Source organism: Aspergillus viridinutans, assembly GCF_018404265.1.
Source record: "Aspergillus viridinutans IFM 47045 DNA, scaffold_10, whole genome shotgun sequence".
Taxonomy (NCBI): Eukaryota; Fungi; Ascomycota; class Eurotiomycetes; order Eurotiales; family Aspergillaceae; genus Aspergillus; species Aspergillus viridinutans.
The window spans coordinates 1,151,419-1,172,301 of NW_025091226.1; the positions used below are offsets into that span (position 1 = coordinate 1,151,419).

The 20,883-nt window shown below is 50.8% G+C and overlaps 6 protein-coding genes across 6 annotated transcripts; 2 read left to right on the plus strand and 4 right to left on the minus strand.

Moving 5' to 3' along the window:
* Positions 1 to 77: 77 nt before the first annotated feature.
* Positions 78 to 3,775, minus strand: Aspvir_002079 (ATP-dependent RNA helicase ECM16; the record flags this gene model as incomplete). Its single annotated transcript, XM_043273680.1, has 2 exons — positions 78 to 3,503; positions 3,572 to 3,775. The coding sequence occupies 2 exons, from the start codon at positions 3,773 to 3,775 to the stop codon at positions 78 to 80; spliced, it is 3,630 nt and encodes a 1,209-aa protein (XP_043129615.1).
* A 569-nt stretch (positions 3,776 to 4,344) lies between these two features.
* Aspvir_002080 (uncharacterized protein) lies at positions 4,345 to 5,713 on the minus strand (the record flags this gene model as incomplete). Its single annotated transcript, XM_043273681.1, has 3 exons — positions 4,345 to 4,625; positions 4,709 to 5,529; positions 5,613 to 5,713. The coding sequence occupies 3 exons, from the start codon at positions 5,711 to 5,713 to the stop codon at positions 4,345 to 4,347; spliced, it is 1,203 nt and encodes a 400-aa protein (XP_043129616.1).
* Positions 5,714 to 6,602: 889 nt separating this feature from the next.
* On the plus strand, positions 6,603 to 9,024 carry Aspvir_002081 (uncharacterized protein; the record flags this gene model as incomplete). The annotated part of the gene is made up of 8 exons (XM_043273682.1): positions 6,603 to 7,460; positions 7,522 to 7,713; positions 7,763 to 7,941; positions 7,988 to 8,099; positions 8,156 to 8,216; positions 8,267 to 8,550; positions 8,615 to 8,715; positions 8,781 to 9,024. The coding sequence occupies 8 exons, from the start codon at positions 6,603 to 6,605 to the stop codon at positions 9,022 to 9,024; spliced, it is 2,031 nt and encodes a 676-aa protein (XP_043129617.1).
* A 221-nt stretch (positions 9,025 to 9,245) lies between these two features.
* On the minus strand, positions 9,246 to 14,118 carry atrF (ABC drug exporter AtrF; the record flags this gene model as incomplete). The annotated part of the gene is made up of 5 exons (XM_043273683.1): positions 9,246 to 9,782; positions 9,842 to 10,799; positions 10,866 to 12,471; positions 12,525 to 12,745; positions 12,803 to 14,118. The coding sequence occupies 5 exons, from the start codon at positions 14,116 to 14,118 to the stop codon at positions 9,246 to 9,248; spliced, it is 4,638 nt and encodes a 1,545-aa protein (XP_043129618.1).
* Positions 14,119 to 16,902: 2,784 nt separating this feature from the next.
* Positions 16,903 to 19,231, minus strand: Aspvir_002083 (protein kinase COQ8; the record flags this gene model as incomplete). Its single annotated transcript, XM_043273684.1, has 3 exons — positions 16,903 to 18,017; positions 18,075 to 18,357; positions 18,413 to 19,231. 3 exons carry the CDS (start codon positions 19,229 to 19,231, stop codon positions 16,903 to 16,905), a joined length of 2,217 nt encoding a protein of 738 aa, XP_043129619.1.
* A 334-nt stretch (positions 19,232 to 19,565) lies between these two features.
* Aspvir_002084 (urease accessory protein UreF) lies at positions 19,566 to 20,525 on the plus strand (the record flags this gene model as incomplete). Its single annotated transcript, XM_043273685.1, has 2 exons — positions 19,566 to 19,692; positions 19,756 to 20,525. 2 exons carry the CDS (start codon positions 19,566 to 19,568, stop codon positions 20,523 to 20,525), a joined length of 897 nt encoding a protein of 298 aa, XP_043129620.1.
* Positions 20,526 to 20,883: the final 358 nt, after the last annotated feature.

The following is a 20,883-nucleotide window of genomic DNA, read 5'->3' on the forward strand; positions in this document are numbered from 1 at the left end:
GCATGTATTTCATCAAGCATGACTCTTGTCTATCTTTGCTTCCAGCCATCTCAACGCCGTCAAAAACTATATACATCTTAGGTGGTGAACTTTTCGATCACCCAGCCGTCCTTTATATCTTTCCGTTGGATGACCTTCTTGGCCGGTAAGGGCCAAGTGGCGCCGCCGGCTTCGCCAACAAGCGATGGAATGACCCAGCACGCTCGGCGCTGCGGGACCCCGTCCATCGGTTCTATCTTGCCAATTGGCTTGCCGTATTCGATGAGCGGCGTGCCGTGCGCGATAGCAGAGAGCTGCAGTCCGCTCGGCGCCGCGAGAGGAAACATTCTGATCCTCGGGACCTGATCGGACAGCACTGAAGGCGCTGATTGTTGGAGATGAGAGTAGACCAGGTACTGCGGCATTTCCTTCGGTGAAAGGCGGGCCAGGACAGACGATGGATGCACGTAGACGGCTTTCTCCTGAAGTTCTGTCGCCCGTCCTTCTCGAGACCTGAAGAGCGTCAGGTATGGGACATCGATGGCCCTCTTCGGTGTGCGGTCCATCTCTGGCGGGACTGGCGCCAGATCGGCGCGGATTGCAACGTTGTCGATGAACCCAGCGGTCACGATTTGCTTCAGCGCTTTGATTTGTTTATCCGTTGGCTCAGGCAGACGCGGCTCATACGCTCCAATCAGACCAGGGTTGTTTGCGCGCACAATATCGGTCAACTGTTGCCGAAGCTGCGTGGCCTCTTTGAATGCCTTTGCCCGCAGGAACATCTGATCGCAGAATGAGTCCCCATTCGAAGCATAAGCGTAGGCGCAGATCGCTGACAAATACTTCAAAGCGTCCGAAGTATCGTCGTGCTTGCTGAAGAGACGGTGTGCTCTCGCGTAGTCCTTGTGGCGCTGTTCCCGAGCCGTGTCCTCCAAACGATCGGAGTTCTTATAAACTCCGTCACCCTTGTCCTCTTCTTTTGACGGAGCTGGATCGATTTGGTTTTCAGGGATGAACAAGTCTCCCACGGCCAGGGCGGAGACAAGCGCAATCACATAGGGCATGCAGCCGTGCTGGTGGCCGATATGAAGCATTTTGCCGAACCGCGGTGATAGCGGGTACGTCGACAAGCGATGGCCGATCTGAGTGATCTTACCGTCCGCCGAGAGTGCTCCGAGGTTCTTCAGCAACTTCTCGGCCTTGGCCAGCCCCTGCCGACTAGGAGGTGTAGGGAAGGGGAAATTGATCACGTTATGTAGGCCCATGCTTTTCATCTGGAGCACGACGCCTTCAATAGGTGTTCTCAAGATTTCAGGGTCGGTGTATTCCGCGAATTCACCTTCGTAAATCGCTGAAGAATAGAGTCGGTAGCAGTGACCTGGTCCGGTTCGACCTGCTCGACCAGCTCTCTGGTTTGCACTAGCCTTGCTGATCCAACCAATTTGGAACTTTTGCACCCCGGTCTCTAGATCATATTGCTTTTCTTTGGCTCGCCCACAATCAAAGACATATTTGATGCCGGGAATTGTAAGACTGGTCTCAGCGACGTTGGTCGCCAGGACGATAAGACGAGAGCCCTCCGGTGGCGGTTCGAAAACCTTCAGTTGCTCCTTTGTGGGCAGCTGAGAGTAGAGCGGCAAGACATGCACTCGAGTTGAGGAATCCATCGCCTCTTCCCCGAGATTGAACTCTTCATCCTCCTCAGGATTTTCATCCAAGCCGGTAATTTCGAGGTCACTGTCATCATCCTCGTTGCCAGGATGAGACAAGTCTGCACCCCCTAGGTCCAGATCCTCCGCTTCGAGTGGTGCATCGTTCGCGGAGAGTTGTACTTTTGCCTGTGTAGCTTCTCCCCGTTGTGTGGGCTTGAAGGTCTGCTTCAACCGCTTAGCCAGATGTCTGATCTCGTTCTGTCCGGTGAGGAAAACGAGCATGCCTCCGGGAGGTAACTTGCGGTGGCCCCTGCAGACCTTTCTGTAGGCATCTTCAACATAGTCGCGATGTGTCCGTCGCGCGAAGTGTATGGTCACAGGGTACTGACGACCCTCTGCCTGTACTAGTGGCGGCGGGCCTTGACGGAATAGACTTGCATTCTGCGTGAAATCAGAGATTCGCAGAGTCGCAGACATGACTACGAGTTTGAGGGGTTTGATGGAGGGATCCTCTTCGCTCATGGCTTTCCGCAGGTCAATGATACGGCTAACCATTCCAATCAGAATATCCGTGTTAACGCTCCGTTCGTGGGCCTCATCGATTACGATAACAGAATATTTCTTCAAAGCGAAGTCTTCGGCAATCTCGCGAATAAGGATACCGTCCGTCATGAACTTGATGGCCGTTTTGCTGGAGACGTTGCTTTCAAACCGAATCTGGTAAGCGACACGGTCGGAGTACTGTCCCAGCTCATCGGCCACACGTTTGGCCATACTGACAGCAGCAACTCGGCGGGGTTGTGTCACTGCAATCATACCCGGGTTGGGACTGTCGGGGTGTCCATAACCGGCCTCGAACAAGAACTGAGGAAGTTGCGTGGTCTTTCCGCTACCAGTAGCACCCCAGATGACGATGGATGAATTGTTGTAGATGGCTTCCATTATCTTCTGTTCTTCACCGACCACGGGCAGTCCTAAGCGTGAATTTTGAATTTCTTCCGAACGGTCAACTTGTACACTGAATGCCTTGCGGTTTGGATCGCCTGTGGTGACTTGCAGCTCTGGGGGAAGCGGCTCCTCTTCAGCGACGGTGTTCCTGACGGGCCGTTTGGATTCAGGAACAAACGGTTGCTCCTCTGCTGTAATGGGCCCAGAAGGTTTGAAGCCGACAACCTCATTGATTTGTTGTCTTGCCCACTCTTTGAACGCGGACTGACGAGGCTTGGTCCGGGTTTCTGCTGACGACTCGTCTTCCTCCTCCTCCTCCTCGTCGTCTTCTTCACCCTCTTCGTCGTCCTCCTCATTATCACTGCCGCTATCCCCATCATCGCTCTCATCATTTTCGGAAGATGCTTCGTTCTCTCCATCCTGCACAGACTCTTTTTCGGCATCGCTCTCTGAGTGTTCCGGCTCTTCATCGTTGCTATCAGCACCACCATTTCCGTCATCTGAATCGAATCCTTCCCATGGCACCTCCGGCAAGGATACGACTACCGGCTTGACCTTGGGCGCCCTTTTCCGCTTCTTCAGAACTGGGAAACCGTCCGGACCGAGTTCCAGAGGACGTTTGAGACCGCCACCGACGGCTGGTGCGGGAACGGGTGGTGCAGGAGCAGTCTCGGCGTGCTTCCGCTTAGAACCCCCTTTCGAATCGACAAAGGAGTCGTCCGTCTGGTCGCCTGACAATTCCGAATCCGAAATCTGATTCTGCGACGCACTAACAGCCTTTGTGGCGGTCGTGGGCACAATATTTTCGTCCTCTCTCTTCGGTTTCCCCAGTACCTTCGAGCTCTGGAGTGCGGAGGTATCGACTTTGATCTTCTCAAGTTTTTTAAGTAGCTCGACGTTCTCTTCTTTTTTGAGTTTGTTTTCCTGCTCAGACGGTCAATTAAATCTGCGCAGACCTCCGTGGATCCACAAGGAACTCATAATCCACATACAATATATTTATCCAAGCGCTTTTGCTTCTTCGCGGAGATCTTCGTGTGTTGCGCCCTCAGCTCCTCTCGGAGTTTCTGCTTCCTCGCTTCCCTTTCGCTCTTGGAGACGGGCAGTATCTCGGCAGCATTTGTGTCGACCGCAGCATCGTTTGAATTGTTTTGTCGATGTTTCTGCTTTCGTTGACGGGGGACAAATTTGGGCATTGTGAATATCGATCAGATTCCCTTGCCTCAGCCCGGAGACAAAGGGAAAAAAATATAGAAGAACAACAGTAAAGAATGGCTGATTTTGTGATTGCTGCTCCTCTGCTGTTGGGAAACGTGAAGAGAAAATTGATTCTGCCGGACAGTGGGGATATAAATCTCACCGCCCACAAGGCGGCATCACCGACCATCTGCCAACTGATCACCGGCTTCATTTGTTTATATCGGTATTTCTGCAGTAGAGTTGAAATCAAAAGCTCTCTTGATTAGCCGAAGAGGCATTTCTTTCATTTTTAGCATCCCGCAACTAAATACTCAGTACATTCATCATGTCCAATCTTCTGGATATCGATAACCTCCAGATGCCACTTGACCTTCCTTTTCCTGCTGCCACTAAACAAGTCGCTGGAGTGGTAAATGGCGTACAAACAGACGTGACGTGCGTCCAATTTAGCGACAAAATCCTGGTCACCATATCTCAGAACGGCCGACTTGGGCATTGGGTCCGTAGCTCAGCGTTTCCCCCTACAAGTCTCTCAGGCTAACCCATGGCTCAGCTGCATGTACCGCTAGAGAATAAAAACCCAGGGGCACAGGGATTTCATACATTTTCTGAACCAGCTGATGATGATCTCCTTCCAATGAGTCGCTTGATGGCCACGTCGCTGCTTGGGGGTCGAGCTCCTGGACATGAAACAGTTGGTCAGCTCTACGCGCGCCAGATTGCAAGTGCTATTGCAACAAAGACACCTGATGAGAAGCGCTTGCTTGTCGTCGGTCTTGGACTCGAAAGTGCAGAGGCTGACCGTGAGGTCTTTTTCGCCATCATCGATCTTGTTCTTCAATGCATCTGAGCTTCGAGCCAATATTCTCAATGGACCTCAATGAGAACAAGTGGCGGAAGAAGACATGCAACAAAAGCGGGTCACTTACACAGATTTATGGAGACTTCTTCCTCCTGTGCTCGTGTTCTGATCCGCTCGATCGTCAAATTGGGAATTCTGAGCGCAAAGATGAGTTGAGTGAGGCGTTCTGTCTCGTCTTCGGCCAGGCCTCTGAAGATCAACCTTCCGAGAAATTCAATTCCGCCACTGAACAGAGCGCGGACCAGGTCTCCCTCATCAAATCCGGGGATTTTCCATTGATTGTACACAACGACAGAAAGCTCGTGGACTCTGAGGGGCTCGCTCATCCTTAGAGTGGTGATGAACTCTGCAAAAGCCCATCGACGTTGAACTGCCAGCAGGGGCTCGGATGCTCCGATCAAAAAAACGATTTTCTTGAAAGATCTTCTCCACACAATTTCTTTGTTACGACAGGGGTATTCCAACCATTGCTGGAAGACTCGGTTACGGCAGCAAGGCAACGGCGTTGGCTGACGTCTGAGGAAATCAGCTGACTTCGACCCGTAATTTCTGAAAAAGAGCAGTCGATCACCCAGGGAATGATACAGAGCGATAGATGCTTCATGGTAGAACACATGCGAGACCCTGAGTATTGCCAAATCCCCGATTTGGTGGTTATATGGTCCACCTATCTCGACATAACTGTTGCGATGACAGAACAAGAATTCATAAATTCTGTATCGGACCTGGATCGGCAGACGAAGAAGGTGACATCGCAGGTGCCGGTTGCCCACAATCAGACCGCCTCTCACCATCTTGCAACCCTCATTGACAGCTACATCCTCGAAGGTTTCCGGTTCAGCTGGCTTGACAAGATTGGACGTCCCCCTGTACTCATCATATACTTGTCTGAAGAATTGCACCAACAGTCTGAATGATGAATGAGACATACGTGTCAGCAATCAGAAGGGTATCATATCAAGGAGACTTACACCTCTGGTCTCTGAGCCCGTGAGAGAAGAGCCTGTATTTTGCTTTTCTTTTCGTTCTCGGGGAGTTCTTGCTCTTGCTGGATTTGTGCGTCTGGATCCATCTTGCCAGCTCCTTTTGCTTCAGCGTCTTCCTGAGTAAATGGAACCAGAGAGTTATATTCGCGTTTTGGAGATGAACTGTCGAGGGCTGAGACAGTTGTGAATCCTTTGAGAGAAAGGAGTGAGGATGTGAGTTGGTTGTTGCGCCGAGAGCTCTGGTGTCCTGGGACAGTGCAAGCTCCGCTACTTTCAGACTGATGATCAATACAAAAGAATCTGAACTCACTCATTTCATATGAGCATATTCATGCTGAGGTTTATGCCACCCGGACCTTTGTGCTGAAGGAAGATTTAAAATATTGTCTCTCACTGTAAAACCTTGAGAACGTATACTAGATAATCTACCTGGGTTTCAGCCAGCCTGAGTCTTATAGACCGTACATTAGAGACCTCCTTTTCAGGAGGTTTGATTTATGAATACCATAGTTAAAGACACACGCCGGACGTTCTCTTGATCTTCAGCACCAGAGATAGTCACGTGTCTCTGAGGTTCAAGGAGCAGATAACTCTGGCCACCTGTTGTAACTTTCCATGATTTCTACATTTCGTGGTCATCGTTGATTGTTGTCTATTTTGGCAATATAATACATATTCACCAGGTCTCATAGCGACAGTGTCAACTGGACACGAACTGGTGGGACGCGTAGTGTCCAAATCCGTTTATGTGACGTCTTACCATAAACAATCACAGGCTTTCACAGCACGGTCTCACAGAAGTCGGCAACAAGAGCTACATTGCATCTCATTTGAAACTCCTCAAGTTTTTGGCAAGGATATTTTCCATTTGGGAGCGTCTTCGTGTCTACTAAATGGCTGCTTTCGATTTCGTCGCATTTTTGCATCGTTAAAATATCCCGTTCATTGCAGTCTGTGATTCGGGGTCAACTCGAGATGGAGCCCGAAGATTTGACTGACCCAGACCTTAAAGCAGCCATCGCAGCCTCATTGAGGGACCTTCACGATAATGGTGCTGATCCAGTTGATGAACCTCAGCAAAATGTCGTCGATCTTACTGCAGAATCAGATGATGATGAAGTCATTCCTGTTTTTCCAAAGTCCAAATCAGTTATTGGGTCTGATACAGATGCTGATGAGGATGGAGGTGATGTTGAAGACGAAGACAATGAAGATGAAGATCTGAAGAGAGCCATTGCGCTGTCCCTGCAAGACTCTGAGGATACTGAAAAGAACTCACCTGATCCATCACACGGTAACAAAGAACATGGCCCACCCCCAGAGACAGAAAGTTCTGCAGCAGACCGCGCGCCTTCGCAACCATCTGGGCTTCTAGGCCTAAATCGAAAGCAGATGGAGGAAGAACGCCTCGCCCGCATTGCGAAAAGAAAAGCGGATGATGTTGAGGCCATTGACCATCGTCAGGCCAAATATTCAAAGAATGAATCGAATCAGCTGGCGCGTCAAAGCAGCAGTGGTTTGGTATCGACAGAATACGCATCAAAGATTGGCGTCCCTCAAGCAAGATATGAGTCCGCGAAGTCCAAGCCAGACTTACCCAATCCTTCTCGGACACCAGCTGTACAGTTCCCAAAGGGAGTTGTCAAAAAGACTTACGCGCATTACCGCCCACGGACAGGCGACGATATCACAATCGAGGAGGTCTTCCAGAGCAGTGATCTAGAGCTGGCCGTTTTGAGCTCATTTCTGTGGGACATGGAATGGCTCTTTTCAAAGATCGATACGAAACGCACTCGTTTTCTCCTGGTAATGCAGGCTAAAGATGAGTTGACGGTGATTGACACCTTATCTGGTTCTACTTGGAATGTCAATAGCTGATAAAGTCGGATACCAGAAACGTCAATATGAGGCAGAAACCGCATCGATGAGCAACCTGAGACTGTGCTTTCCACCCATGGAAGGGCAGGTCAACTGCATGCACTCGAAACTGATGCTACTCTTTCACCCAAGATACCTACGAATTGTAGGTCCGACTGCGAATCTGACACCATATGATTGGGGCGAGATGGGAGGTGTAATGGAAAACGTAGGGATGAGCAGCACCATCTCCAGAACCATTGCTAACTCTAGCTTAGAGTGCTTTTCTCATCGATCTTCCCCGAAAGGCAACCACAACTGCCGTGGGCTCCAAGACCGCCTTTGAGGAAGACCTGGTTTACTTCCTGAGAGCAAGTACTTTGCACGATAATATTATTTCCAGGTTCGACGAGTACGACTTCAGCCAGACGTCTCATATTATGCTCGTTCACACCATGTAGGAGACCTTCGCGCTATTCTAGAACGGTACTGATGCTGTACAGAGGAGGGTCACACACTGGAAATGCGTGGAGAAGAACGGGATATTGCGGCTTGGGCCGTGCAGTCAATGCATTAGGATTGCGGACGTCCAAGCCCATCAATATCGATTTTGTCGTATGTGCTGTTCCTGGGCGAGCAAGATCCAGACGCTCTCGACTAACCTCGCACAGACATCCTCCATAGGATCCCTCACCGACGAATTCCTAAGATCGATATACCTCGCTTCCCAAGGTAAGCACCCGCTCCGCTCCATCCAGACAGAAGACTTAGAATGATCCCAGGAGACGACGGTATAACCGACTTCACCCTCCGAACCTCCAAGACCTTCCCGGCCCGCAACCCCAACGACACAGACCAGCTCATTCACAAAAACACCGCTGAAGAATGGAAAGATCGCTTCCGGGTCTACTTCCCCTCACAGACGACCATCGAGCAATCGCAAGGCGGCCCAGACTGCGCCGGCACAATCTGTTTCCAGTCGAGATGGTACGAGAGTCCGAAATTCCCGCGCCATGTGCTGCGCGACTGTAAGAGTCGTCGGCCGGGACTTTTGATGCATAACAAGGTAGCTCTCCCTCTCACTCTCTCTCGAGGTAATATCCCGACTGACATAACGGCTTGCCCTCCAGATACTATTCATGAGACCGGATGAACCCATACGATTACCAAATAACGCACTGTGTCAAGGATGGGCATACGTGGGGAGTGCAAATCTCTCAGAAAGCGCGTGGTGAGTGCATGCCTGATCCAATCAGACGCAAAAGAGAAAACAGAAAGCATTCTAATGCCAGGAAGGGGCCGTCTCGTCCAAGACAAAACAACCAAGCAGCCCAAGCTCAACTGCCGGAACTGGGAATGCGGCGTCCTTGTCCCTGTACTCGACAGAGCGGATTCATCGGACAAAGTCTCGAACAACATCAGTGGCAAAGGAGCAAACGAATCGGCGGATATGCTGGATGTTTTCAAAGGTACTGTCCCCGTGCCGATGACGGTTCCTGGGCAACGATACGGGCCAGGTCTTAAGCCTTGGTTTTTTTGAGTAGTCTCTGTAATTGGTAGGGGTAGTTCTGGGATTCAAGAGAATTGAATATTATTTATAAAGAACGCTGTCTAATGCATTATTATTGCTCTATGTATGCAGAATGGATATCGCTAAATAATATCGTGATCCGACAGAAATGCTTTTATAACCCCTCACTGAGATCAGTTGATCTCATTCCTTGCTCCTGGTCCTATCAACCAATACCATAATCCTCATCCTCATGCCTTCTCCGACTTCCTCTTAAAAACCCCCTTGACCTTATCAATCACCAAACCCATCCCCCCAAACAAATACCCCATACCGAACGACCAGCCCCTCACGCGCACCGTATAGATAAAGAAATAAACCAACAGCCAATTCATAATGACAAAGGCCAAGAAGATACCGAAGCAGCGCCACTTGTCGCCGTGGTGCACGTTCAGCGTGGCCATGTACTGCACGCCGTCGCTGTAGGGACAGTACTGGCAGTCTGCGCTCGCGTCCGGGTTCAGCAGGTACCCGTTCTTCGCGACATTTGTGATGAAGTTGCCTGCGTAGCGGGCGCAGGTCTGGCCGGGGGGCGGGTTGAAGTGGGTTGTTTCTGAGGGCGCGCATTCGATCTGCACGGTAGGGAAGATGGAGGAGATGACGCCGCGGAGCCACCAGGTGACGGGGTTGACGTAGTACATCCAGTATTTCCAGAAGACGGGGTAGTCGCGGTAGGGACGGACGATGCCGTTGAAAAGGTTGCACATGACGAAGAAGAAGGGGAGGACCTGTCATATGGGAGTTAGAGCGGGTGAGGATGGGAAGTGGTATGGATGGTGGCACTTACATTGGAGATGACGGTAAAGGAGGGCGCAAAGGCGCAAATCCATTGGCCCCAGCTAGACATGAAGAGGAAGAAGAGCATCGACATGAGGAAGACGTAGCCCGCGGTGCTGGAGTCCGTGGGGAAGCCGACGGGGTAGTACCATAGCAGCCAGTAGATGACGCTCGAGACGATGGCCATGGGAATCTCGCAGACGATGTTGGCGGTGCAGAAGGCGAACCAGCCGTAGATACGGCTGGGGTACTCGCGGGCCTCCCAGAGGGCGCGGTTTATGTAGAACTTGGGCACGACGCTGTTGAGGACGATGGGGGGGATCAAAATGATCAGGAAGATGGAGAACATGCGGTCCTGCATGCTGGCGATCGAGTTTCCGAGCATCCAGAAGGTGAATCCGTTGAAGATACCGATGATGACGCTGACGAACAACTTTCCATAGTAGTACGACGGGTTGCGCCAGTACTGTTTGAAGAGACGTTCCGTGAGAAGTAGAGTCTGCGTCATCGTGGGCGCGGCGAACTCGTATGGGGATCCTGTTTCGGTTACGGGGATCTTGCTACGCTCTTCGCGGATCTGCTGAATCTCGTCGAGGACACGACGGTTCTGCTCCGAGTTCCTCCACTCTTCATTCCAGTCGATCTTCTTGCCGTCCTTTGTCGTTGTCGCCTTGGCAGCCGTCTCGAGAATGAATTCAGCCACGTTCTTCGACGGAGGGCAGACGACGCCACGATCTGCGAAATACTTGGTCACATCGCGACCCTCGGGGCCAACTGGTCCGAAATAGAAGGTGTTACCACCGGGGTTCAGCGCGAGAATCATATCGAACTGCTGAATCAACAGGGACGAAGGCTGGTGGATGGTACACAAGATGGCCTGTCCGGCCTGGGAGAGCTTCTTCAGGAACCTGACAATCGAAAATGCCGCTTGACTGTCCAGTCCACTGGTAGGCTCGTCAAGAAAGAGGCTGTCCACGCAACGCAGTCAGTAATTTGCCTGAGACCACAGTAATTTGGCTGAGGCCACAACTTACAGAAGGCTGGGCTTGGCCGCAAGCTCAACACCGATCGTCACCCGCTTCTTCTGCTCCACGTTGAGAGAACCGATGATGGCGTCTTGGATATCGTTCAACTCCAACAGATCGATAATCTGGTCGACGTAGTCGAGCTTCTCCTGTTTGGGAACGTTCCTGTCCTGACGGAGGAGAGCCGAGAACTCCAGAGCCTCGCGGATGGTCGACGTGTTGTCGTGAAGATCCATTTGTCCACAGAAACCAGTGCCCCGTTGGAAATCGGGGCCCAAAGGATGACCGTCGACAAGCATGTCGCCGGTCACCACACCCATCTTCTGACGCTGGGCCAGGGTGTTGAGGAGTGTCGTCTTACCGGCACCCGAAGCACCCATCAGAGCGATCATGACTCCAGGCTTTGCGTATCCGTTGACACCATTCAGAAGTTTTCTGGTTCCGTTGCCGTAAGGTACCGTGTATTCGACGTTTGACCAGGTGAAGATTCTGTCGCTGGAAGAGATGCGTTGGAAGGTTTCGCCATTGCTCGCAGAGGCCGCCTCTCCGCGCGACAGCGCAGCCTTGTCACCAACGTTTTGAACCTTTTCCTCATCGTTGCCCTGGATGGTCTGGGCGGCCACCTTCTTGGCACGTTTCGACCGTTTAAAGACAAGAGCACCGCCCCCACCGCCGACGAAGGAAAGGAACTCAGCAGCGAGCACCGTGACTATGAGATACAGCACAGTGAAAGCGACGACGACACCAAAGTTGCGCCACATATGGCTTCGAGTGAACTGGAAGGACTCCTCCAGGTACCGGCTACCCGAGACGCCTCTGCGACCCAGCTCAGACCCCGGGAGAGCACAGCCCTGATATCTGGGATCGACACCAGGACCCTGGGGCACCAGCTGAGACGGCGCACATTCCATGATGCGATCGGAAAACTCATTCGTCAAGACGGCCTCATAACTGTACGAGAGAGGATTCACGTAAAAGAGCCACCCAAACCAGATCGAGCCGTCGATCAAGCCCTGCTTCGGAATGACGTAACCAACGAACAGGATAAGTACGTTCAGAGCAATACCACTGAAGCGAACAGCGTCATCGATAGTGGGGGAGAGCGCAGCGAACATGCGGTACAACGAGGTGATGCAGAATGTAGTGGTGTACACGAACAGGAAGTAGATGAAGAATTTGGAAGCGGTCACATCGAGCCCAGACATGAAATATACGATGATCGTGAACGGGACGACCATGCAGAAGATAGCAGGGAAATCCATCACCACTCGAGCAATCGACACGGCAGATGGTCGGTAGAACGCGTACTCCTTATGACGGGCAACAATGCCACGTCCGGTAACAGCGGGCATCAACTCCGTCAATTGCAACCAACCGAGGAACAGAATCGAGAAGAAGAGCGCCCCTCCACGGGAGAATGCACCACTGGTGTCGAGGGATTCACCGTAGAACAGGGAAGAGACGATCAGGGCATTGGAAATGATGATAAAGTACTTGGTATAGAGGGATGTCTTGTCACCCCATAGGAGCCAGAACTCACGCTGCACGCAAGCCAGGACCTGACGAACAAAGGAAACAGTGTAGCTGGACGTTTTTGACACCGTCTTACTTTTGGCTGAAGAGGATTAGTCTTTGGTAGGGATGTACTAGCGGGTATCGCAAACTTACATTGGGCAACGGTCTTCTGGAAGCGGCGGGTATCCTCCTGATCCGTATCCAGAAGCTTCTTCTCGTAGCTAGCCACCTCGTCGCAGATACTCTTGTAAGTCTCACTATTTCTGAAGACCGCCTCAAGCTCCTCGGGTGTCTTGGGGGTAGAAGCCTCTCGGCCGGGCTGGAATTGACGAGCGTTAGGGTCGCAGATTGAAGTAAGGAAATCAGCAGTTGTCCTAGCAGCGGGTTAGCGAACGGCAACTTTTAAGTGTTTGCGAGAGAGGGAGACATACGATTGCTCTGGGCAGTAGAAACCGAGGTTTACAAAGTACTCGCGCGCCTTGTTCGCAGGGCCCTGGTAGAGCATGCGTCCAGAATCAATGACCAGAACCTTGTCCATGAGTTCGTAGATACTCTCTCCGGCTTGGTAGAGGGTGACAAACGTAGTACGTTTGCTGACATCGGTCATGATCCGGAGAGACTTGGCATAATCCAAAGCCGTACTGGCGTCCAAACCTCTGGTGGAGTTATCCCAGCAAACAACGGACGACTTGGTCGCCAGGGTTTCGGCGATACTGACACGCTTTCTCTCGCCTCCAGACACACCACGGACATACTCATTACCAACAAGCGTATTCTTAGTGTGCATAATGCCGAACATTTTCAGGAGAGCGTCAATGATGATGGGAATGCTGGTCTTGTCGTGCTTTTTGGTCTTGTTGATCAAAGAAAACTTCAAGGTCTGCCACACGGTCAAGGTCGGAAAGTGCTGGTCGTCTTCCGGGTTGTAGTTGACCTCGCCACGGAAGTGCTTCAGTTGCTCTTCGGCAGAGAGGCCGCCATACCGGACCTCACCCTCCACACCGGCAAAGGCACCCCGGTCGTTGGCGATGGTTTTCAGGAAGGTGGAGCAACCAGCACCAGGCCTGCCCAGAACCAGCATCATCTCGCCTTCTCGGACTAGACCGGTGAAATCATGGAGCAGATCTCGCACCGGAGGCTGTTTCCCAAAGCGCAATTGTGGGATGAAGCCACAGAGGATTCTGTACAGATCCGGCCCGAAGGTGCCAACAACAGCATCCGGCAACGTCCGCACAAAGGACGCTCCGGTCTCGACACCTTTCACCGTGAGATTTTTGAAGATGACACCGACCTTCTTCGCCGGCTCTCCTGCAGTCGTTCTCCGTTCCAGATGACCACCCATCAGGAACTCGCTGAGATCGAATCCACCCCGGTAGTCGTCCCCATCGATTGTCGAATCCTCCTCGTCGAGAGCCTTCTCTTCATCGTGAACTTGACTGGCTCGCCCGGAGACCCGGGATCGCAATCGATGGGCATCCTTTCCCACCGACCGCGTTCGTCTCAGACTGACTTGGGTCAGTTCCCTCCTCATATCCTCAAAATCCTCCATGGCGCCACGGCGGGAAACGGGCTCCCCTTGATCCCGCTCTCCCCACCGGCCATCGAGACTCAATTCAGAGGAGGTTGCTGTCGCGGATGACGAGTGTACAGTTTCCGCATCTGGACTGGAGACCTGCGCGTTCTCGTGGTTGCTGTTCTCCATTGCTGTGTTGGTTGACGATTCTGGCAGACGAGAGCCGTCCGCCATCTCGTTGTTGATGTGTATACCTTCTTGTTGTAAACTATGGAGATGTGAATGAGATTGTGCAGGCTGAAGTATTAGACTTATATTTAGAGAGGAACCGGCTCAATAGATGGCAGATTCCTCTGTTGACAAGCGAGAAGGTCGAAGGCAGGTATGTACAGGAAACCGAAGGAAGGGTTGAAGAAGATGATATAGATGTGAAATTAAATGGAATAAATGCAAATGTAAAATTGATACCGTTCACTGTTCACCGTTTGGCGAGGAGATAACAGTACAATGCACCAGCCGTGGAGATGGGCTAGGGAACACAGCAACGGCACCGAACAACAAAGCGACTGTGAGAGATCCATTGCATCGAGGCTTATATATCAATCTCCCCGGGTTCAGAATATTACTAAAGTTCATTAGCGATGTCAAGATTCGAAAGGGAAAAAAAAAATGGTTGATTTGTAAGGCTTGCGCAAAAAAAGGTCCACCTAGTTGAAAAGGAGGCAGATAGACTCATGGGGAGTCATGGAAGAACCAGACGGAGATAGCGAATAATCAATCGGATGACAATTACAGCCGAGTGGTGGACCGTGGAGCTCCCAGAAGACAAGGAAAAACTGAGATATTGAAGCAGAAGTGGGACCCCGAGTTTCCATCGATTTCGTCCATGCAAAATGCCCAAGAAAATACCTGGGAGGCCTGAATCTTCCTGACTCATAATGAGTTAGTTACCTTAGGTACGATCCAACATGAATCGCGGCAGTAATTCCGAGATTGTGATTGGATGGAAGTACATTACCTAAGCGACATGCAGACGATTCTCGCAAAACGTCGGGAAAGCCCGATCCACTCCACACATTTACACCTACTAGTTGGATGGATGCTAACAGTAGAAGAAACAATTAGACAGAACTTTGATTGCAAACTGTAGTATGCATTATTCATCATATCATCTACAGAATACTGACTCTCTACTCACTGTGGTCTAAACCTAACGTTCTTGGAGTTGGAGTATTTCATATTTGTTATGTCATCAACCATTGCGACCCACATGAGTCGGAGATAAGCAAACGGTGTTAAATTAACATCAAGCCTAGTGCTGACGCCAGTCACGCCACACCCTTTCCCTTTTACCTTTTATAGTCTCCGCCTTTCCAGGCCTCTGTATTTAGTATTTAGCGAAGACAGATCCTCGTGTCAGATTATCGGGGCCTTGGCTCACATGGAAGAGAGCCTACCATTGACGCGTTACGGGTTATCTTTCAGTGTCTGCTTCGATACTTATGACTGTGATACCGGGTCACTGGTGACTATGAGGCACTGATCACAAATGTGAGCCTAATTAGGGGATCTAGTCGGGCGTCTTCTGTGCGTTTCCAACTTCGATAAGGAAGCCATAATTTGGGAGGTCTGAATCATTATCAATCAATCACTTTATTTCAGCCACTTTTAAGACTAGCTTGGAGGAGGTGGAGCTGGCCAGCAGTCAACAAAGAAAATACGAATCATAATGTAATAAGATTCAGAATTTCAGGTGAATAATTGCCATGATTGGATGGATGGAACGTTTGAAGCGAAGCCCTGAAAAGTCGCCGAGATGCATCGGGTATCGGGTCGATGTTTTGTTTTTACGACGAACTCCCCTGCCGAGTCAAGCTGCATCATGCATCATTCTTGATTGCTCCTTGACAGTTGATAGGTTACAGTCCATGCATCTTCTTTAGGTTCCGATACGGTGCACTGACGTAGTAAACCCTTTTTTAGATCCATCATATTTAAAGGCGTCTGTCGCCATCTCATTACGAATCATCCCCTTGGCTCCTCGATGCTTACAGATCCAGGTACATCGCTTCAAGTAGAACGAAACAAGGTCAGAATCCTCGCACAGCGCGTCTAAATCTCCCCGATCCAATCATCCATGCTCCTAGAGTCATACCTTAGTTCATTCAAAAGCTCATTAATAATCATAACATGGCGCCATCCTCTCATCTGCACTGCGGAATTCATTTTCCTCGGTTTCTCCCGCTGCCCGTGGAAATTTGCCTAATCCAGTCAGCCTTGCACACACTTTCATCAAATATCGTAGGTAGTATCTCTGAGATAGGCTGCTTTGAAATCAGCCTGCACGCAGTACTCATGGAATCATAAAAGTCTCGTGGTCGTCGGCTTAGAGCCTATATCACGATACTCATATCACAGGATACCGCTCAAGCATGGATGCCAAGGCATTCAGATGTCTAGTGTACTCTCTGTCCTTGAATTGGCTTACTTCCCATCAGAGACTTGATATCATATCTTCAATGCAGATACATTGAGAACGACTTCATTGAGGATATGCATCGTGCACAATCGGTATGAGCACATGATACGCCTAACTGAGTACTTGAGAGCTGCACAAGTCTTTTCAATAGTCTCGTTCACGCATATCCCTACTTATCAGAAGTGGTTCAGTCATCAATGGTTGCACTGATACCTCATACTCAGAAAGGACAGGATAATCTGGTGGAACCATTCAGCGTCGAACCCTCCGCGTCAACGCCTATTGCTGCTATTCTAGATATATCCCGCCTCCCACGAGACATACAAGTCAATGCTCTCCCTTGTACCACTTCTTGAAGGACAGACGTACACCTGAGGCTCATAGCAACTGCAAATTCAAGCCTTGTTTTCTGCGTCATGCGTCTTGATATGTCATATGATGCTATAATTTACATGATCTATTATACAAGAGTAGACTTTGGCCTTCTATAGTAATGCATAGCATGGCAGTATTTCACGTACCACCATGCTCCTCCTGATCTATATCCGAGTCAACCCAATGTCAAGTCCGGACTTCTCCGCTTTCTGGATGGCGTCTGCAAATAGCTCCTTGCATCGTACTTGGCTTTCCAATCTCGCACAGAGCAGGAAGGCTCCGCTGAGCTTGCGATGTAAACTGTAGGTTTCCTCGGGCGGAGGTGCGAGTCGCTCCCGAATCATAACAGGGATCAAACTCCGGACTCGGTCCGTGATGGTCTGATTGCGGAAATCGTAGACGTCGGGCGAAGAATCCATGAACGGTTCGGCAAGGGTGAGGATCGAAGAAACGTGGGCGTCTACCATGGCCTTGGACTCGTGACCGGTCAGGTAGCCCAGTTCGATGGAGAGGCTGTGGCAGCGTTCCCGGTCGTTGCGAGAAGCGGCGATAAGTGTGCTGATATATTTCGTGATGAATTCGACAGGGTACTCGCGAGAAGCACCAAAGTCAAGGAGTTCCAGCTTATTGGTCTTCGCATTGTAGAGGAAGTTAGTCCAGTTGGGATCTGTCTGCATAAAGCGGAATTCGGTGATCTCGCGGAGGGATAGGCGTAGAATCTGCGTGCCGATCCAGTCACGTTGCGCCTGGGTGAAGTCGTGGATCTTGGTGACAGCAATGCCTTCCAAGCGTTCCATGGTCAGGACTTGCTTTCCTGAAGCCTCTGGGATGATTTCTGGAACCAAGAAAACGGGGTCGTCCTTTACGAGCTCTCTGAAACGGTTGCCGCACTCGGCTTCTCGGATGTAGTCACATTCCCACGCGAGTTCCGTCCGTGCGTTTGCGATTGTCTTGTCCAGATAAAGACCCCTCGGAAGAAGGCGGGATGCCGTCAGAAGGATAGAAAGGTTATTCAAGTCGGAGTCAATGGAGTCAGCAACACCCGGGTACTGGACTTTGACGGCAACTGGCTGGCCCGTCCTCTTGAGCACCGCTCCGTGAACTTGTCCAATCGAGGCTGCTGCCATTGGAACCTCATCGAACGTGGAGAAAAGATCCCGCCAGTTGGGTCCAAGATTATCAGCCAAGACTTTGTCACGTTGCGAAGCTGGCATATAGTCTGCTCGATCTTGCACTCGCTGTAAAACCTGATGAATAGCCTCTGGAAGCATTTTGTTATCTGAAGAAAATTAGTCTTCACCACAAATGCAATAAATGGATCGTTTCGAGTACCAACCCTGAAAACTCAACATCTGCCCCAGTTTGAGGGCGGCTCCTCGCATTTTTGAGAGTTTGGCCACCAGTCGTTCCATGTTTCCAGCACTGAACATAATAGACCCAGCATAGTCTTCTTTGCTCCCGGTCATCCTTCGCAGGCCCTCACCCACGGCTCCGAAGGCCATCGAGGTAGCCAGTCCACTGTATTGCCATAATCTACCAAACCGCGACGACGGGACTCGAGATTCAGTCATCTTATAGGTATCGCTATGCTTGAGCTCCGCTGTGATCTGGTGATCTTTCTATCAGAATGTCAATATCTGTTTCGTGCCGTTTTAACTCGACTAGGTGACGCACCAGCGCAACATCTTCAGCAATGCTGGCCCCAATCACTTCCATGTCTTCCTTATCAGTTTGCTTGACATTCTCGAAAGGAGCCGAGGCTGACCTTCGACTGACCGAACTTTCGGGAAAACCTTTAGCTCTCCAATCTGGATTCTTCATATCCGAGGCCGCTTTCTTGGAAAGTAGTTTGGCGACCTTGGGACTGTGGAAAATTTCCTTCATCATCTCCTCTGACACATCTTGCTGTTCTGTGGTAGACACCTCCTCAGGCACAGATTTCTCAGTGTTCACAGGCGAGTGGAAGACGTCCGCATTAAGAGAGCTATCCACGTTCACTTGCGTGTCGTTGATGGTCTTTGGCAGCTTCACTCGAGGAAGCCCCGATAATCCCGGCGTCGGCTCTTGAGAACGCTGATAAAAGACATCCTGTTGTTCGCTGACATTCAATGCACTCGAGCTATTGCTCACAGTGTGCTGCGCAGCCGATGACGGAATCTGAAATTCGGCCTGTCGTTGAGCTTTCTTCGCTTCGTCCGAAGAGAGACCTGAACGGGCTTCCGCATTTGTTGGCTGCGAGGACGTGGGCGTGCTTGTGGGCTGGGTTTTCGGCGCAGCTTCGGAAGGAGAAGGTTCATTGAATCGCTTTGCCAGAGCAGCTGCAGCTTGGGCTGTCAGTATTAAACCCTCAGTCTGCCTCTGAATTCCCTTGGTGAGGGAAGAAGTCCTTGTGAAGATGTCTAACTGCCGTTGCCGCAGCGTAAGGTGTTGAGTCGCAACTGATTTGGCGACATTGAATAATTGGATAGCATCCAGAAGACGCTTTCCTGACATAATATAAAGATGATCTCGTCAGTAGAAGCTCTTGGTCTAGCGTAATCGCATGATGTAATGCCAGAGGATAATATCAACTTGCGGAGAAGCGATCAGAAGCTCGCATCGGACCATTATTGCTTATGCTGTTCCTGTCGGATCCGCCTTTTTCTGCCCATATCCACCGCCGGAGTCGGGGACATCCGATGTTCGGGCGAGCTTATCAGTTGATTTGGGTCTTCGAGATAAGAAGCGGGCATTATTTAGTATGCTTTGGTGCAAATGGTATCAAGGAGCTCCTCGCGCAAACATCCTCCTCCTCCTTTTGTCTGTTAACACTCTGACGAATGCCCGAATGAGTGGGAAGAACAGTGTACAAGCTCTGGAGAGAGAGATTGCAGATCTCGAGTATCGTTTGCGCAATGCCCGCACACGCCTCACCTTAGCCCGCCCAGAGGGTGCAAGGGAATTACCCTCCAGTGGTCCGTGACGACACCTCTGCAACCGCCATGATTGTCGTACCTGAAGACTGACATCGAAGGTAGACGAACCATACCTTTCACCAAACCATGCATTACTTCTCCTGTCAGATTCTGCCCTCCCACTGGGCTCCTTTGCCTACTCCAGCGGTCTGGAGTCCTACCTAGCCCACAATAGACCTTTGCCTCGCTCGGTGACAACAATCGCATCGTTCCATCACTTCCTCAAATTATCAATTGCGTCAATTGCAAGCACCTCTCTCCCGTATGTCCTTGCAGCCTATAGGAACCCGGGAGAACTAGAGACTCTAGACAACGATCTGGACGCTTCGACGCCTTGTATAGTTGCTCAGAGGGCAAGTGTCGCCCAAGGAAGGGCGTTACTTGGCGTCTGGGAGCGAGCATTTCGAAGCTCATACGCCTCGGGACCGTCTGTCAGCGGGACTGACGCTGCAAAGGCCGTGCAAATGATTGAAATCTTCTCCGACGCTCTCAAATCTTGGGTTGGCACTGCGGATGAATTAGGGCCGAAAGGTCATCTTGCACCTCTTTGGGGCATTGTATGCCTCGCTATGGGTGTCGATATCCGGCAGACGGCGTATGTTTTCATGCTGAATCATGCCAAAGCAGTTCTCAGTGCTGCAGTTCGCGCATCTGTGATGGGGCCATATCAGGCGCAAAGCGTCCTAGCCAGCAAGGCCCTGCAAGCTATGATTTCAGAACGAATCAACCGAGAATGGGACACGGCAGTAGAGGATGCGGGCCAAATCGTCCCTCCTTTAGACCTCTGGGTAGGGCGGCATGAGCTTCTCTATAGCAGAATATTCAATTCATAACATTCGAGTACCTACACAGAGAACTGTCTAACCACAAAAAGTCAGGCGACATCATTAAGGCCATGACCCCATGAGCATGGTGCATTCATCATCTCGTCCTAGGTAATCCTACATCTCGCATCCCGGCTCCCCACCACCGGTGCTACTCGGAACACAGAGTGGGTATCCAAACAGTCTCTCTTCCTTCTGAAAGAGAGCAAGACATAAGGAAAATGGTGTAAAGAAAAAAGTTGAAGCCGAAGACTTGACCATCACCATGTCTGGCCAGATCGTTATGCAACGGGAAATCTTGCTCGAAAAGCGTAACAGCAAATCAAAACGCCGGCCCCAGTGAGACCCTATCCTGCTAAACCTTGTA